The sequence below is a fragment of the Hyla sarda genome, chromosome 9, assembly GCF_029499605.1.
Source record: "Hyla sarda isolate aHylSar1 chromosome 9, aHylSar1.hap1, whole genome shotgun sequence".
Lineage (NCBI taxonomy): Eukaryota > Metazoa > Chordata > Amphibia > Anura > Hylidae > Hyla > Hyla sarda.
In genome coordinates this window covers 150,783,801-150,803,362 of record NC_079197.1, presented here as the reverse complement: position 1 = coordinate 150,803,362, position 19,562 = coordinate 150,783,801, and the positions used below count along the sequence as shown (strand labels likewise).

The 19,562-nt window shown below is 43.3% G+C and overlaps 1 protein-coding gene across 1 annotated transcript in view; it reads left to right on the top strand.

The window, feature by feature from the left end:
• PLD3 (phospholipase D family member 3) overlaps positions 1-19,354 on the top strand; it is a 35,863-nt gene extending 16,509 nt beyond the window's left edge. The window contains exons 2-12 of the mRNA XM_056540832.1: positions 274-343; positions 1,298-1,366; positions 2,621-2,769; positions 4,419-4,602; positions 5,563-5,683; positions 10,410-10,537; positions 12,180-12,380; positions 12,518-12,657; positions 16,199-16,364; positions 16,898-16,997; positions 18,796-19,354. Of these exons, the coding sequence (XP_056396807.1) occupies positions 317-343; positions 1,298-1,366; positions 2,621-2,769; positions 4,419-4,602; positions 5,563-5,683; positions 10,410-10,537; positions 12,180-12,380; positions 12,518-12,657; positions 16,199-16,364; positions 16,898-16,997; positions 18,796-18,989 (1,479 nt within the window). The 5' untranslated portion in view covers positions 274-316 and the 3' untranslated portion in view covers positions 18,990-19,354. The remainder of the gene's footprint in view (positions 1-273; positions 344-1,297; positions 1,367-2,620; positions 2,770-4,418; positions 4,603-5,562; positions 5,684-10,409; positions 10,538-12,179; positions 12,381-12,517; positions 12,658-16,198; positions 16,365-16,897; positions 16,998-18,795) is intronic.
• The last annotated feature ends 208 nt before the right edge of the window (positions 19,355-19,562 follow it).

The following is a 19,562-nucleotide window of genomic DNA, read 5'->3' as shown; positions in this document are numbered from 1 at the left end:
CCCCTATATGGCTGCAGATGTCACACCTGCTGGGGAACGCCCCTTCCCGGTCTAAATCTGACTGAGCAGAAAATACAGAGAAATATCAAGGTAGAAAACAAAAAATAATAAAAAATAAAGGCCGGGGGTGGTTTATCATGATGGGGGCAGTGAACTGGGAGGATTATAAAATTTAACAAGATCATGAGGTACTTTCTAATGCTTGTGAAATAAGTTTGTATTAAAGACAAATGTCCTTAGAATATGCATTAAACCATCTTTCTGTACTTTCAGGGTTTTTACTTTTTTTTTTTAACCTGTTTTATCTGAAGAAATAATGAAACCAAAAGTGGTCTACAAACCAGTAAGTAATTCTCACTATAGCTTTTATCACTTGCAGTTTCACATGTGCAACTTTTTTTTTTTTTCTGGTTTCCTTTCCGGTTCTAATTCCGGTGTTGCAAAAAAAACAAAACAAAAACATGCACATAACATATAACTTATAGCTCCGTACCAACTGCACATCATTTCTGCTCCAAAAAATGTTCATTGTGAAAATATCCTCGTTCATACAGCATAATCCATTAGTAGAAACACACACCTACCATAAGAGCAGAGGAAAATGGTGCTCATAATGTCCAGAACCTCCATAGAGAACGTAGAGAGTGCAGGCCGCACATGTGCAGTGAACTTCATTCATTCGGCCAGTGGTCTTCAAACTGTGTGCCTTTCAGCGGTTTCAAAACTACAACTCCCAGCATGCTAACTGCTGTCTGGGCATTCTGGAGGTTGTAGTTTTGCAACAGCTGGAGGTGCACTGTTTACATGCTTATGCAGTGGTCTCCACATTTTCCCTTCCACTAACTAGCTTTTTAAAGGGGTACTCCTCTGCTCAGCGTTTGGAACAAACTGTTCCGAACGCTGGAGCCGGCGCCGGGAGCATGTGACGTCATAGTCCCGCCCCCTCATGTCACGCCCCACCCCCTCAATGCAAGTCTATGGGAGGGGGCGTGACTCTGTCACGCCCCCTCCCATAGACATGCATTGAGGGGGTGGGGCTATGACATCACACGCTACCGTCTCCAGTGTTCAGAACAGTTTGTTCCAACGCTGAGCAGTGAAGTACCCCTTTAACCTCCCCTCATGGATAGGGGTTGTTGTGAATACCCTTTTAAGAGCAGTATATAATTTGGCCTAAAATCTGCTTTTTTACTTTGTTGTTTACTTCTGCACAGACTTTAGCTTCTGATCTTGTTATATATTCACTGTACTTGTACTCATTTATGTTTTTTCCTCACCCCCACCCCCTCTTATACAGATTTCCTCTCCAGAGGAGCCAGAGGATCATCTCGTATACATGAACCAACTACAGACCAATGCTCGCAGGGTAAGTCTTCCTACAAAGCCCAACCTTCCATAGTTGTGAAATCAGTATTTTCTTTTTTCATAGAAGTAATCTATATGCCGCAGCATTTCTCTGCTGAATTTTGTGTTTGAATATCAGTAGCATGATTTACATATGTTTCCATTTCCTCTTAGTTCAAGACACTTGCTTAAAGGGGTACTCTGCTGCTCAGCAATTAGGAACAAACTGTTCTGAACGCTGGAACCGGCGCCGGGAGCTTGTGATGTCATAGCCCCGCCCCTCATGACGTCACACCCCACCCCTCAATGCAAGTCTATGGGAGGGGGCGTGACCGCCATCACGCCCCCTCCCATAGATTGCATTGAGGGGGCGGTGAGTGACGTCATGAGGGGGCGGAGCTATGACGTCACAAGCTCCCGGCGTTGCTTCCAACGTTTGGAACAGTTTGTTCCAAACGCTGAGCAGCGGAGTACCCCTTTAAGCAAAACATTTTATCAATTATGTTGTCTGGAAATTTTGTGCTTTAATTTATGTACACTCATATAGATCAGTGTTTTGCAACATCTGAAAGAAATATATAGACACCAAATATAATGGTCATAAAAATATAAAAATCTTTATTACAGAAAATTACTTAAAAACAATCCAATATGTTAAAACAACTATATAAGTGAGAGAACAGTTACACATACAGGAGAAAAGAGATGAGGATATCACATAAGGCACCTACTGGCAGTAAAACAACCTACGTAATAATAGGTGGAAGGCTAGGACACAATTACAGATAAGTAATATGTCTGATATCAAGGAAATGGCGCAACAATAACTCAAGTAGTAATATATGATGCAAGGGTAAAGGCTGGAAAGAAATGAGGTCATAAGCAAAGGTATGGAAACCGGCCACACCATATACCCAACATACAATACCTCACCTCGCCCCAAACGCGTTTTCGCTAAGGCTTTGTCAAGGGACGTCTCTTGACAAAGCCTTAGCGAAAACACGTTCGGGGTGAGGTGAGGTATTGTATGTGGGGTATATGGTGTGGCCGGTTTCCATACCTTTGCTTATGACCTCATTTCTTTCCAGCCTTTACCCTTGCATCATATATTATTACTTGAGTTATTGTTGCGCCATTTCCTTTGATATTAGACATATTATTTATCTGTAATTGTGTCCTAGCCTTCCACCTATTATTTTGATGACTAGCTCTGTAGTATCCTATGCACAAAATGGATATGACTAGAAGAATAACGTGTCTATCCCTTCTCTTGCAGTACTATCAATGTGCATTGGTCGTTGCCGCATTGGTCACTGTATTGTTTTGTCTCATGGCTGCTCAGCTTCTGCTATTCCCACTGCTATGCACAAGTTCAACTGAGAAGTTGGAAAAGATGCAGGACAACAGCTGTAGCGACCCATGCAAGTAAGTCAGCAGACAGCCACGTGGTGTGTGGTTTATTTTATTTTATCTTTTCTCTTCCGATAACAAATTTAACCTTTTTAGACCAGCGGTCTCCAACCTGCGGACCTCCAGATGTTGCAAAAATTTTGTAGTTTTGCAACTTCTGGAGGTCCGCAGGTTGGAGACCACTGTTTTAGACCTTCATGAAAGACATCCCAGAATTTTGGTTAGTTCTTCAGTCTTATCAGAAGAAAAGAAAATACCGCAATACAATTCTAACACTGTGAATGCAATATGCGTTTTCTGTCTGGGGGTGCTGCAGGGAAAAAAGGTTTATATTGTGGCTGGGCTCCATCTTGTTGGTATTACAGAAGTGAATTGTTTCTGTCCTCTTAGGTCTTAAAGGGGTATGCTGGGGACTCCCACAATCTTGCATTCGGCACCCACCTCTTTGAGCTGCACGCCGCGCTACCAGCTCACAAACTGCCGGGCCGGAGTATCGTGATGTCACAACTCCGCCCCCCGTGACCTCATGCCCAGTCTCCGCTATGCAAGTCTATGTGAAGGGGCCGTCACGCCCCCTCCAATAGACTTGCATAGCGGGGGCGGGGCGTCACATGTGGGCGGAGTCATGATGTAACAATACTTCGGCCCCGTGGTCGACACCCGGCAGTTTGTGAGCTGGCGGGGGTTCCCAGCGGTGGGACCCTCACGGTCAGAGTACCCCCTTAGGGCCAGAGTACCCCTTTAAAGAGGTAATCTGGGGAACTGATCTTATCCACAGGATAGAGGATAAGTGTCTGATTGCAGAGGGAATGGTAGTTGGGACCCTTGCCAATCACCTGGATCTGGACCAGCTACTTACTGTGCTTGGTGTTGGTGCTGAGACGAGCACCAGGGACTGTCTGGATGGGCAGGCTACTCTTCGAGGGTGGGGCCCACAGTGCGCCGATGATGGTTAAGTAGCCGGGCCAGGGAAGTAAATTATAATGTCAAGATCATGCTGCCTGCACCGGTTCTTTGCTGCCCAGCAGCATAAAACTGGTGACGGGTTCCCTTTAAGGTTACTAACTGACAGGCTGTTCACCCAGACTAAACCCAATACGTTGGGTTATAGTGCGAATGAATGGGAGTATAATGATGTTAAAATTGGTCCAGCCATGTTCTAGATTTTGCCCCTTTTGCTAGTATGCAAATTTTAAGCCTTGTGCACAATGTAGACAAAAGCTGGCTTACCACGCTTCCCTACCTCTGTCCGGTTTGCCTTGTTATGCGGCCCCCATCTTCTGCGTACTCATTCTTCACTCACATGTCCTAGTGATGTAAGAAAAAAGAATGATGGGTCAGATTCCCACCAATCTGGAGAGTGTAGGTAAAGTTCAGCCCTTGGCAATGTTCAGAAGTCCCATAGAAGAAAGGTTGAATGGAGCGGTGGCAGAGCATGCACATTCCCACTCAGTTCACTGTTTACCTCTGTTCTTGTGATCATTGGAGGTTCCAGTTGTTGGACCCTCGCAGATCAGCTTATCATCTATCCTGTGAAAAAGGGATAACGTTTACTCTTTGGATAACACTTTTTAAAATGTTAAAGAACATATAGCACATGGACTGTCTAAAAATTCTGTGAACTCTGTGCTGGGATGTATAATGCCTATTTTTTTCAATTTTAGTATCGTTCTAGTAGAAAGCATCCCTGAAGGGCTGGAATATGGTCCAAACTCCACCACCAATCCTTCAGTGTTCCAAAGCTGGATGACTCTTCTGAGCCAAGCTAAGAGCAGCGTGGACATTGCATCTTTCTATTGGACTCTGACCAATAATGATACTCACACCACACATCCCACAGCCAAAGAGGTAAGAATGGTTATGCGTTGTCTTAATGTTATTTATTTAAGAAAACCTGATCTGTTGCAAGAAACAAATACCACGACTTTAAGGGTCTTTTTCTGGTTTTATGAGAATAAGGCTAAAAGGAATACTGTTAACTCTTATCCTCCTCCATGCATCTCTATGGGAGCCAGAGTTCAGGAAAACTTCAGCCTGTTCACCCACACTAAACCCAATACACTGAGTTATAGTGCGGGTAAACAGGAGTCCAACGAGGGGGTCACTTCTTGAATATGTCCAGTTGGTCCTGAGATATGTCCCCCAGAAGATCCTCTGCTGAGGACATCATATACTTTGATGGGGGGGATTCATCAAGGCTGGCACAAAATTTAATTGTGCACACATTTCTGCACCAGTCCCATTTGGTTAAAGATGTGGGAATTTTCCTGTACAGTAACCCCCCCCCCCCCGACATGCGATGGCCCCGACATATGATCAAATCGACATACGATGCTTTTATATGTCGGGGCCATCGCATTAACTGCTATCTGACAGCGCAAAATGCTTAAGCTACTGTCGGATAGCAGTTTAAGCATCCCGGACAGGTTCACTTACCTATCCCCGCTGCTCCGGGTCCACTTCGCGATCCTCCGGCGTTTTTCTGCATCTTCTCCAGGTGAGGAGCGGTGAGGACGCAGTCCAGAGTGGCGGGGACAGGTGAGTATAACTTCCTATTTTTTTTTTTTTTTATTGCACAAATCCCTCAACATACGATAGATTCGACAAACGATGGGTCGTTTGGAACGAATTACCATCGTATGTTGAGGAACCACTGTATGTTGCACAAAAACATTCAACTTGCTAAACCCTAAGCATAGCAGTCACTGCTGTTTAAAGGCAGCCTGAAATGTTCAGTGGTATATCGTGGAATTGTACGGCTTCTCACACTATTTGCACTTTTACCGAGCAAATGATTTTTTCTTACAGGGGGAACTGATCCTACAAGAAATGCTCAAACTAAAGCAGCGAGGTATTCATCTAAGAGTTGCTGTCAACCCTTCAGGATCTCCAGCAAAGGACACTGACATTAATGCACTGAGAGACAGCGGTAGGAGCCCACCATAGAGAAACTGTGATCAAATAAATAGTGTCTGCTGTTATATTGTGTAATGGATTGGATTGGAATTAATCTTTTTACAAGTGGATCTGTCAGCAGCAAATTGGGGTGTAAATAAGTACATGGCTAGATGGGGCTATTCCTCAGGATTGCGGCCATACTTTTTGTTAATCTCCATAGTCCTTTCCAGCACTATGCTATAAGCCTTTTTTTTTTTTTTTTTTTTTTTTTTTTTTTGTCTTGCCAATGTGGTGTAAAAGGGGGTTATCCATGTCCTCTTTATCTACATCCCATGTTTTCCTGCTGATGTGTCCACTTTTAATTGTATGTTCACCTTTTTAACGCCAACTTTATGGTTTATGTATAGCTATAATCTGCATACATTGTTCTGTAATTTACATTACATGTCTTGTATTAATCCCAGATTACATTTTGTATTGTAATCCAGAGCCATTGTTACAAATGTGCATCAGATCCAAAATAGCCCAGCATCCCTAGCTGGAACAATATATATAGGGCCTCCTTTACTATTGCAAACCCGACATGTTTTGTCAGGTTGTGCGCCAGATTCTGTCGCTTTGCACCAGAAATTCTGTCTGCGCCAGATTTTGCGCCAGAATTGAGAACCCCGACTAACTCTCCATTTTGCTAAGAAAACCAGAAAAGGGGTGTGGCTGTCAGGAAAGGGGGCGTGGTCTCACAAAAGGGGAGTGTTCCTGACAGTTTCACAAAAACCCAACATATTTACTAAGGTTTCCACACAAAATGTGGTGGATTTGAGCTGAGGAAAACCCTACTGATCAGAGCATGTGTAAAAATAAATAAATAAATAAATAAAAAAAATAAAAATAAAGTGGGAAATGTAGGGAAACCTTAGTAAATACTGTGGAAAATAAATTGTAGGGAGGGAATTAAAACCCACAAAGAAACCTACACAACACTCTTAGTAAATGAGGGCCATAGAAATTTTTTTGCTCTAGTGAATTTCCTTTTTGTGAATTGTAATTTTAAACAATTTTTTGTTTGTCTTTTAACACCCCCATACCACAAAACATTGTAATGAATGTCCATTAAAAAAAAGTGCTAACATTGGGGGAGATTTATTAAAACTCATGCAGAGGAAAAGTTGCCCACAGCAACCAATCAGATTACTTTACTTTATTTTTCAAAGTCCTCTTTAAAAAAGTCAAGAAGCAATTTGGTTGCTATGGGCAACTTGTCAACTTTTCCTCTACACAAGTTTTAACCGCAGGACGTACTCAAACGGCCCCTTTTCCGAGTCCTTAAGGACTCGGACGTTTGAGTACGTCCTGTCAAATCCCGGCCCCCCGCCACTAGCCGAAGGGGAGCCGGTGCCCGATGCCTGCTGAAATCGTTCTGCAGGCATCGCGGCATATCGCCCAGGGGGGTCATTATGCCCCCCCCCCATGTCGGCGATGGCCGCAGATCGCTGGACAATTCAGCCCAGCGATTTGTGGCAGATTCCGGGTCAATCTGGTCTCCAGCGACCCGAAATTTCTGGCTGATCGGAGCAGTCTCCGACTGCCCGAACAGCCATAGCCAGCAGGGGTGAGGTGGCACTGTTGCCACCTCATGAACGCCCTGATTCGTCGGCCGGTTTACCGGCCGACCAATCAGGGCACCTGCTGCAGGTGTCCCTCCCGCAACCCGCTCCGCCCCTCTTCCGGAGCGGGTGCGGGACGTGGACCCCGGGAGCTGGGGACCCCGATCCCCGGCGTCCCTGTTGGGAACGGGGCCCCAGGAGCGGCGGCGGCGAGTGACTGACCTGGGGAGCAGCAGTTGGAGGTTATTGACAGCCTCCTGCTGTTGCTTAGCAACAGCTCCCAGCATGCAAAAAGGGCATGCTGGGAGCAGTAGTTATGCAACAGCAGGAGGCAGACCACCACAACTCCCAGCATTCCCTTATGGGCATGCTGGGACTTATAGTTTTGCAACAGCTGGAGGCACATTTTTTCTATGGAAAAGTGTACCTTCAGCTGTTGTATAACTTCAACTCCCAGCTTGCACAAACAGCTAAAGTGCATGCTGGGAGTTGTAGTGGTGCATCTGCTGGTTGCATAACTACAACTCCCAGCATGCCCGTTGGCTGTCGGTGACTGCTGAGTTGTAGTTTTGCAACAGCTGAAGGCACACTGTCTGTGAAACACTGAGTTAGGTCACAAACTCCGTGATACACAACCAGTGTGCCTACAGCTGTTGCAAAACTAAAACTCTCAGCATGTACAGTCTGTCAGCGCATGCTGGGAGTTGTAGTTTTGCAACAGCTGGATGTTCTCCTCCTCCCCCCCCCCACATGGGCGGAGGTTAACAGTAAGCATCCGGCTGCAAGTTTGAGCTGCAGCAAATTTTCTGCCCCAGCTCAAACTGCCAGCGAGAAACTACTGTGAACCCCCGCCCGTGTGACTGTACCCTAAAAACACTACACTACACTACCACAAAATAAAATAAAAAGTAAAAAACACTACATATACACATACCCCTACACAGCCCCCCTCCCCAATAAAAATGAAAAACGTCTGGTACGCCACTGTTTCCAAAACGGAGCCTCCAGCTGTTGCAAAAACTACTCCCAGTATTACCAGACAGCCACGGACTGTCAGGCATGCTGGGAGTTTTACAACAGCTGGAGGCCCCCTGTTTGGGAATCACTGGCGTAGAATACCCCTATGTCCACCCCTATGCAAGTCCCTAATTTAAGCCTCAAATGCTCATGGCGCTCTCACTTTGGAGCCCTGTCGAATTTCAAGGCAACAGTTTAGGGTCACATATGGGGTGTCGCCGTACTTGGGAGAAATTGCCTAACAAATTTTGGGGGGGTATTTTCTGCTTTTACCCTTTTTTTTTTTAAATGTAAAATTTTGGGGAAAAGAAGCATTTTAGGTAAAAAAAAAATTTTTTTTTTTACATATGCAAAAGTCGTGAAACACCTGTGGGGTATAAAGGTTCACTTAACCCCTTGTTACGTTCCCCGGGGGGGCCTAGTTTCCAAAAAAGTGTGCCGTGTGTTTTTTTTTTTTTTTTGCTGTTCTGGCACCATAGGGGCTTCCTAAATGCGGCATGCCCCCAGAGCAAAATTTGCTTTCAAAAAGCCAAATGTGACTCCTTCTCTTCTGAGACCTGTAGTGCGCCAGCAGAGCACTTTTCACCCCCACATGGGGTGTTTTCTGAATCTGGAGAAATTGGGCTTCAAAGTTTGTGGGGTATTTTCTGCTATTACCCTTTTTAAAAATGTTAAACTTTTGGGAAACCAGGCATTTTAGGAAAAAAAATAAAACATTTTTTTACATATGCAAAAGTCGTGAATCACCTGTGGGGTATTAAGGTTCACTTATGTTCCCCGAGGGGTCTAGTTTCCAAAATAGTATGCCATGTGTCTTTTTTAATTTATTTTTTTATTTTTGCTGTTCTGGCACAATAGGGGCTTCCTAAAGGTGACATGCCCCCCAAAAACCATTTGTCGCTCCTTCCCTTCTGAGCCCTCTACTGCGCCCTCCGAACAATTAACATAGACATATGAGGTATGTGCTTACTCGAGAAAAATTGGGTTTCAAATACAAGTAAAAATTTTCTCCTTTTTACCCCTTGCAAAAATTGGGTCTACAAAAACATGCGAGTGTAAAAAATTAAGATTGTGAATTTTCTTTCACTTTGCTGCTATTCCTGTGAAACACCTAAAGGGTTAAAACGCTGACTGTCATTTTGAATACTTGACCCTTCAAATCCACTTCAAACCTGAACTGGTCCCTGAAAAAAAAGTTTCAAAATTTTGTGAAAAATTGGAAAATTGCTGTGGAACTTTGAAGCCCTCTGATGTCTTTCAAAAGTAAAAACATGTCAACTTTATGATGCAAACATAAAGTAGACATATTGGAAATGTGAATAAATTTTTTTTTATTTTGAATATCCATTTTCTTTACAAGCAGAGAGCTTCAAAGTTAGAAAAATGCAAAATTTTCAAATTTTTCATCAAATTTTGGGATTTTTCACCAAGAAAGGATGCAAGTTACCACAAAATTTTACCACTATGTTAAAGTAGAATATGTTACGAAAAAAAACAATCTCGGAATCAGAATGATAGCTAAAAGCATTCCAGAGTTATTAATGTTTAAAGTGACAGTGGTCAGATGTGCAAAAAATGGCCGAGTCCTTAAAGGAGTAGTCCAGTGGTGACTCAGTGGTGAAAAACTTATCCCCTATCCTAAGGATAGGGGATAAGTTTGAGATCGCGGGGTGTCCGACCGCTGGGGCCCCCTGTGATCTCCTGTACGGAGCCCCGACAGCCCGCGGGAAGGGGGCGTGTCGACCTCCGCGCGAGGTGGCGGCCGACACGCCCCCTCAATACAACTCTATGGCAGAGCCGAAGCGCTGCCTTCGGCAATCTACGGCTCTGCCATAGAGATGTATTGAGGGGGGCGTGTCGGCCGCCGCTTCGTGCAGGGGTCGACACCCGCTATCTGGCTGGAGAGCCGGGGCCCTGTACAGAGAGATCGCAGGGGGCCCCAGCGGTCGGACCCCCCGCGATCTCAAACTTATCCCCTATCCTTAGGATAGGGGATAAGTTTTTCACCACTGGACTACCCCTTTAAGGTGAAAAAGGCTCAGTCCTTAAGGGGTTAATAAATGTACCCCATTGAGTCTCCTGACATCAGCTTACACATGTCTATAAAAGTTTATGGCTTATCTTATCTTAACCTAGGAGCTGAGGTTCGTGTTGTAAACCTGCCACACCTGACTGATGGCGTGCTGCACACTAAATTCTGGGTGGTGGATGGCAAACACATATATATTGGCAGTGCCAACATGGACTGGAGGTCATTAACACAGGTACACTAGTAAAATCTATTACTCTTAGATCAGATTAAGAAAGATCTGTCAACAGCTGACAAAATGTTGCCTGACTTCTGATATCGGGGAGGTCTTGTTGGAGTATTTTAATCTTATGTAAATGTCACTAGATGTAGCTTGAAACCACTTTCTTCTCACCTCTATCACTATTAACGAAGTCCAAACCAGTCATATGAGACGTGTGTAGTCTTAAAATGGCCGCACACCTAAGATAAAGGTCAGCCAAAATAGCCATTTTAGCTGCCCATAATTTGTTTACATATAATTTACAATGGCTGACAGACTTGCGACTACTAAAAATGTGATCGGCCATGGTTGATTTAAAGATTGTATGCCATGATCAACCAGATGATCTGCCACCTTGTAAAAGATCACTCTGGTTTTATTTTTGTTGTTAAATTGGGGATCTTCCAGTTTAGTCTGGCACTTGTGTAACCAATCCCATAGGACCTGGATCAGACACGAAGGGGGAGATTTATGAAAACCTGTCCAGGAAAAGTTGCTGAGTTGCCAATAGCAACCAATCAGATCGCTTCTTTCATTTTTCAGATGCCTTTTCAAAAATGAAAGAAGCAATCTGATTGGTTGCTATGAGAAACTCAGCAACTCTTCCTCTAGACGGGTTTTTGATAAATCTTCCCCGAACGGGGCCTCTAGTAGTCCCAAAGGTGTTTTTGACAACCCTTAGGCTAGGTTCACACTATGGAATTTCTGACTGAGATCTAGCCAGCGGCACTAGGACCGTGCGGACTACATTGTCTTTCCCATAGATGGCAATGCATTTCTGAGCAGATCTCCCAAAAGATCCACCCAGAAATGCCTTGCAGTCTATGGGGGCAGCAATGCAGTCTGCTTGGTCCTAGCGACGCCGGCTCGGTCTCCAGCAGAAATTCTGCAGTGTGAACCTAGCCTTAAAGTGGTTTCCCATTAACACTTTATCTGCAGGATAGCTGAAGAGTATCTCATTATTGGGGATTTGACCCAGAGGACCCTACTGATCATGAGAACAGGGTTTGGTATCTCCTGTTTGAATGGAGCAGTGATCGAACATGACTGTTGCCACGCCAGTAAGCTCATGGGGCCTGATAAATTTGGCTATGTTCGTCAGGTCTAAAGAGTCAAAAGGAGCAGCAATGAGCATGTCCGATCACCACCCTATTTAAACAAGGACACGGGGGGTCCCAGCAATTGGAACCAACACTTATCACCTACCCCCTCTAATTCTGCCACATAGGGTGTTGCTATGGGCAACTGCTGATCGGTTTCTATGGGCAGCTGCTCCACTCTTCCTTTTCTTCAGATTTTGATAAGTCTCCCCCAGTTGTGTGCACATCCGCTTTCCCAAAGACTTGCTTAAAGCACATTAATGTTAGAAATACAGATGCAATTTTTCCCCAATTTTCCAGACGCATTTTTATAAAATACAAAAACAGTGTGATCCTAGTCTCAGGCTTAATCTGAGTTCAAGCCTCTTTCCCTCTCATTTACTATTGGGGGACAATTGGTGCATCCACCCCCCAACATAATGCCAGCTATGCTAAAATCAGTAGCCATCTTTAGGCTTATTTACCTGTGCTCAAATGATCAGCTGCTTAATCTTATTGATACATTTCACTGACAGGTTAAAGAATTGGGTGCCACAGTCAATAACTGTACTTGTCTTGCCCAAGATTTGGGAAAAATCTTTGAGGCTTATTGGGCACTTGGTGAAGCAAACGCTACCATTCCGTCTCCATGGCCTGACACATTCTCCACCATTTACAACAAAGAAACTCCTATGGAGGTGTCTCTTAACAACACAGCATCTCAAGTGTATCTGTCTGTAAGTACAGCGTTACGGTCCACATGTAGCCCTCCGGAACATATGTGCTTCCCTTATCTTCCAGAAAAGGAGTAGAAAGTAAAGAATTCACTAGGTCATGGTCTATTTTTTTCTTTTTCTTCTTGGTTCTTTAATAGAGTTCACCTCCTCCACTCTCTGCCAAAGGTAGGACAGGGGATTTAGACTCCATCCTGAGCATTATAGATGACGCCAAGAAGTTTGTGCATATCTCTGTCATGGATTTCACACCCACGGAGGAGTTTTCTAAACCACGGAGGTAATATTAAATCTTATATGGAAGGAAAAGACAAGATATATTATATGTCTCTTAACATTAAATAGATAAATAAATAAATAAAATAAAAAATAAAAAAAAATAAAAAAAATTATATATATTAAAAAAATTACAATTCTTATAGTATAATTTTATTTTAAAAAATTGACTATTAGAATTTTATGTAAAAAAAAAACATTATATAAAATGTGTGTATGTGTGTATATGTATATATATATATATAATAGCGTGGTGGGCCACGGGGATGCGATGTGAGGTGTATGGGGCAGATGGTGTTAACCCCTAAATGTTCGTGATGCCAGAGCGTGGTTTTACAGAGAACCACCTACAACTGTTGCACTGTTAGTCTTAGTAAGGCAGGGCAAATAAGAGTCCAAGGTCAGGGTTAACCGTAGCTTTACTGAGATAGACAGATGGTACAGTCTTTACAGCTAGGCCAGGATCCCAGAGAGGTGACCAGTCACACAGGGGACCTCGCAGCTTGCTGGGACTTGCAGTGACTTTGACAGACTTTAGCACAGCCACGCTGACTTTAATAGACTTGACCTGACTGAAGATAGTGACAGCAGACAGAGATGACTTGACTTACTGGGTTGAGGCCTCCAGATGTGCTGGACACTGGCTCTGAGACTTCTGGACTGGTCTTGACCTAAGCAGAAAGTGAAACACACGAGAGATTGTAGTACCTCTCCCTCTTATAAGGGGGGGGGGGGGGGGCGGGGGGCGGGCTGAGCAAGGAGCCCATAGGCTAGCTGCGGGTCACCTGGTGCTCTCTGGGTAACAAAACATGTGACTTTAACAAGTGACAACCATTATCATGTGATCAATAACCATGTGACCATATCAAAGGTCCTTTACACATAATATACAACTAATTTCATTATAGGGGTACACTGCAGGTGATAGGACTGTAGGAGCATATCCCATACTGGGACATCACACATTAAAATTTTAGGATATATATTTTATTAATTTTTTGGCAGGGGATTTCTACTTCTGTACCATTTAGTCAGCTGTAACATAGTGACATAGTTCATAAGGTTGAAAAGAAGACCAGAGTCCATCAAGTTCAATGTATAACCCTACTGAGTTGATCCAGAGGAAGGCAAACCCTCATTCTTGAGGTAAAAATTCCTTCCCAACTCCAAATATGGCATCAGAATAAATCCCTGTGTGGTGACCCACCAGGTGAATGGTGGGACCACAGGTGTTTAGGCGTGAGTGGTGGGAACTGATGTTGTTAACCCCTATGTGTTTGTGACGTCAGTGTGGTTTTCTGGTTCCGGAACACCACACACCGGGATTCTTTGCTATCCCACGGGCTAGTAGTGAATAAAGGGTCCGCAACCAGTTATGGTCAAACTGAGGCTTTACTGAGTAGAAGACAGGTGTAATTCTCTTTATAGCTAAGGCCAGATTTCCCAGAGAGGTGGCCAGGACCCAGAGGATCTCGGAGCTTGCTGGACCAATACTTGTAATAAACTTGACTTGTAATTAGACTTGACTAGTTGTAGTGACAGCAGACATAGACTTGTAGACTTACTGGATAGACTTTAGCTTTGTGGCCTTCCAGATGCTGATTACTTGACTCTAAGGCCTCTGGTGCTTGCTGCCTCAGCAAAGACTTGATGGTAGAGCTGCTTACAGCAAGGGAGCTGGCAGCGAAGAGAGAATTGCAAATCTCCACCCCTTTATATAGTGGGGGGGGGGGAGGGGGGGGCTGGACTATAGCCCATTGGTCAAGCTGTGGGTCATAGGTTAAAGCTGGTGCTCTCTGGGAGTACATGTGACAACAGATCATGTGACCTATAACATAACATGTGACCAACTTACATACAGGTCCTTTAGACCTCCCACAGGTCCTTTAGACTATCCTGACATAGGTTGCTGCGTAAGCATTAAAGGAACATAAACACCTTTATTAAACAAACAGGAGAACAAGGGGAGACCCTGCAGGGGAGCCCCCAGGTCACTGAGGGACTAAACCTGACAGGGCCTAAAGCTAGTACAGGACCGTGTACCTGTACTGGGACATCACACCTGGATCAACCTTCTGTCCTTGTTCTCCAAAAAGTGCACCTAGACCCCTTTTTAAATTCTTAGAGTTCACCATGGCCACCTTCTCAGAAGCAGATAATTCCAGTGTCTCACTGCTCTTACAGTAAAGAACCCCCATCTGTGCTGGTGTAGAAACCTTCTTTCCTCTAAAAGTAGAGGATACCCCCTTGTTATAGATACAGTCCTGGGTATAAATAGGTCATGGGAGAGATCTCTGTATGGCCCCCTGATATATTTATACATAGTAATTAGGTCTCCCCTAAGCCTTCTTTTTTTCTAAACTAACCCTAATTCTGATAATCTTTCTGGGTACTGTAGTCCTCCCATTCCCCGTATTACTCTGGTTGCCAGTCTTTGAACCCTCTCCAGCTCCACTATATCTTGTACACTGGTGCCCAGTACTGTACACAGTATTCTATGTGTGGTCTGAATAGTGATTTGTACAGCAGTAGAATTATTTCCTTGTCGTGGGCATCTATGCCCCTAATGATGCACCTCCATGATTTTATTTGCCTTGGCAGCAGCTGCCTGACACTGGTTACTACAGCTAAATTTACGGTCAACTAAAACTCTGAAGTCCTTTTCCACGTCAGTAGTCCCCAGAGTTCTCCCATTTAATATATAATCCCAGCCCGTTTTTTTTTCCCCCTACATTTATCAGTGTTGAACCTCATCTGCCACTTCCCATCCCAAACCTCCAACCTATCCAGATCCATTTGTAACGGTGCACTGTCCTCTATTGTGTTTACCGCTTTACAGCGTTTAGTATCATCTGCAAAGATTGCTACTTTACTATTCAACCTCTCTACAAGGAAATTAATGAATATATTAAATAGGACAGGACCCAAGACTGATGCCTGTGGTCCCCAATAATTAGTCACCCAATCAAAATAAGTACCATTAATAACCACCCTCTGTTTCCTATCACTGAGCCAGTTACTTACCCACTTACACACATTCTCCCCCAGCCCAAACCTTCTCATTTTATGAACCAACCTTTTACGTGGAACCGTATCAAATGCTTTGGAAAAATCCAGATATACGACATCCAGCGATTGCCCCTGGTCCAGTCTGGAGCTCACCTCCTCATAAAAGCTGATCAGGTTAGTTTGACAGGACCGATCCCTCATAAAGCCATGCTGATATGGAGTCACACATTTATTTTTATCAAGATACTCCAAAATAGCATCTCTTAGAAAATCCTCAAACAATTTACATACAACGGAGGTTAAACTAACAGGCCTATAATTCCCGGGGTCACCTTTTGACCCCTTTTTAAATATTGGCACCACATTTGCCATGTGCCAGTCCTGGGGAACAGTCCCTGTTACTATAGAGTCCCTGAATATTAAAAATAGAGGTCTGTCTATTACATTATGGCTACGTAATGTAATAGAAGTTGTACTTCTTCCATGGCCCTCTTTCAGTCTGAATGAACATGTCTTTTCTTTCCATCTTTTTGTAGGTACTGGCCAGCAATTGACACGCATCTGAGAAAAGCCGTATACGAGAGGCACGTGACAGTCCGGCTGTTGATCAGCTGCTGGGCAAATACTAACCCAAATATGTTCCCCTTCCTGAACTCCCTTGCTGGTCTGAAAAGTACAAAGCCGCACTATGATGTAGAAGTGGTAGGTGTTTGATGTGTGGGGTTTTATTAATTCTTCTCTATAATGTGTAATCAGTATGTTTGGATCAGTCTGGGTGGAGCTCAGTTTAGCTGATAGCCTAAGCATCAGTCGTAGCAGGGGTCCCATTCAACTCTGTGGCCATCCAGGTCATCTGTTTGCCGGAAGTGTCTTTGTGGGTCACCCCAGTGTGGAACTCTTCTGCAGGCAACTATGGGGGGGAAGCTCATGTGTGACTGGTCACAAGTCTTAAATGGTATGTCCACCTATCTTATTGCCAAATCAGAAACCCCCAATCTGTAGGCCAGTGTTTTTCAACCAGTGTGCCTCCAGCTGTTGGAAAACTACAACTCCCAGCATGCTCGGACAGCCAATGGATAACTTTTCTCTGTAATTCTGGGTGGTCTTCTCAAAGAGGTCTTGCTGTACTATTAACAGGAATTGAGTGGGATTCTTCCTAGTCATCTTTATCTGCTTTAAAAAAAATTATATATATATATATATATATTATATTTCTCTCCTCGTTTCCTCTTCAGAAAATTTTCGTAGTTCCAGTGTCTCCTGATCAGAAGCATATCCCCTTTGCCCGTGTAAATCACAACAAGTATATGGTGACTGATAGAGTGGCTTACATCGGTGAGTATATGTCCTAATGCAAATTTTTTTTTTTTACTTTTTCTTTGCATTGCAGACAGAACCTACAGCATTTATATTTATGCATTTAAAAGGGTTTTGGGGATTAGGAAGAGGGGTCTGCCCAGTTTCAAGAAACAGCCCATGAACAATAACAAAATAATATATAATATATTAATTATCATCAATCAACAATATAAATAACAATCACAATATAAATACATTTTATTATTTAATTATAAAATATATAATTTATTTTTTTGAACAAAAACTAAAAACCCACAAGTGATTACATTTGGTATCGCCATTTATTGTACTTATCTGCAGAATACTTATCGCATCATTTATACCGCACGGTGAGCTCCATTATAAACAAAACTCAAATAATTGTAGCACTTGCCATTTTTCAACTTAAATATGTATCCGAAAATAACATTAAAACTACTAGGTAAATGGAAATTTTTATTTTTTATTTTTTTTACTTCTGTAAGATACAGGGATAGGAAAACTAAAAAAAAAAAAATAAAACCTCGCTCAGTCTCCCCTGATCTCGTGTGTATGGAGGCCTCTCCACTTTCCCAGATTTTCCTGGAAGAAGGATTGGGAAGTTCCCAGGATCCCATTTTGACCCCTTTTTGTATATTGGCACCAAATTTGCTAAGCACTAGTCCTGTTAATAGGGTGGGTTCAAAAAGGATATTTGCTTGGTTATTTACATTATCCCTTCTTGGGTCATAAATTTAAAGGGGTACCTTGCCGCAAAACATCTTATCCCCTATCCAAAGGATAGGGGAGAAGATGTCTGGTCACGGTGGTCCCGCCACTTGGGACCACTGCGATCTCCAGGCCGGCAGCGTCATCCGGAACACAGAAGCTTGGAGCTTCTGTGTTCCTGACGTCATGCCATGCCCCCTCCACTCATGTCTATTGGAGGGGGCATGTTGGCTAGTACATAGACATGAATGGAGGATGCGTGGTGGCTGTGGTCGCCAGTCATCCGGCATGGAGCGGAGTTTGCTTTTGTACATCGAATCACTCACTGGGGTGCCGCAGCAGAGAACGCAGGGGTCCCCAGTGGCGGATAGGGAAAAGAGTACCCCTTTTAAGGTTAAACATTCGGGGTGTGTGATTTTTTTTTTTCTCTCTTTCCCTGGAGTTGTTTTCTTTTACCTTTTGTGCCATTGGCATTCTTTGCAAACCACAACTTTGGGGTATATGTGTTATAGCAGCTTAGCATCTCCAGAAGGCTTCTAGAGGACTTGCGCAATGCCGGAGGACACTTGTATAAAATGTTACAAGAAAGATTAGATATAGATATAGTCTCTCACTTGAGAAAGGTAGCGTGAGGGTACTGAAGCGTTGTCTGCTTTTTCTTCCTGCACTACAGAATAAACTAACACATTTGATTGGATACAGCTTGTGTGCTGCACTTATCCTTTGCTATATATATATATATATATATATATATATATATATATATATATATATATATATATATATATATATATATATATATATATATATATATATATATATATATATATATATATATATATATATATATATATATATATATATATATATATATATATATATATATATATATTATAGCAAATATATTTATAAAATTACATTACACACACACACACACACACACACACTTTTGAAGAAAAAATGCTGAAATAAGGGGTGTGAGGCGATGTTCACACACGTCAAGTGTTGTATTTTTTTGTGGAGTTTTGATATTGTCCTGTCCAAATGTGCAACCCGATTTACTGACCGGGACTTTGTTTTCTCTCAGGTACTTCCAACTGGGCTGGAGACTATTTCATCCGTACAGCAGGATCCGCACTAGTGGTGAATCAGACCTGCACTGCGAACGCCACAAACACCATGCAGGGACAACTGGAAGCCGTGTTCATGAGAGACTGGAACTCCAACTACAGCCATGTAATGCATTCCCTGACCTCCTACAAGGAAAAGTGCATCTTCTGAGGACCAAACCACTGGAACTTCTGTACAACATGGACTCTGTGCAGAAATAAGCAGATCAAATTGAGAGTATTGTACCCACTGGTGCACACAGGTCACTGCTGTCTTCCGTTACATCAGTGGGGTATGAAGAGTGACCACTGCAGCACTTTGTAAGGAATTCTTCTGTTACCACTTTAAGATCAGCACCTTCCATGTGAATGAATTATGGGTCCGGTCAGTCGTGTGGGTGCTGAAGCTTCTCTGCAAGAACAAATACACCTCCATTCTACTGGAGAAACCTGAACTTAATAGGGGGCTAAGACTTTTTATGGGGGAGGTGGGGGAAACAATGAATTTGATGGTACTGGGACATAGTGAATGATTTGACCGAGCTGGTCTCACTCAATATATAGTGGTGGTGTGAAGGTAAAATTCAATTCAATAAAAGAATAAAACTTATCTTCATGTTACTGATGCAGACAATGCAAGAACATTGGTCCATATCAGATAAAGGGCTTCCTTCCACTCAGGACTCCTCTCTATTAGCCAGGGAAGATGGCTGGGCAAAGGGCACGTCTTGCTAGGGTGGACCCA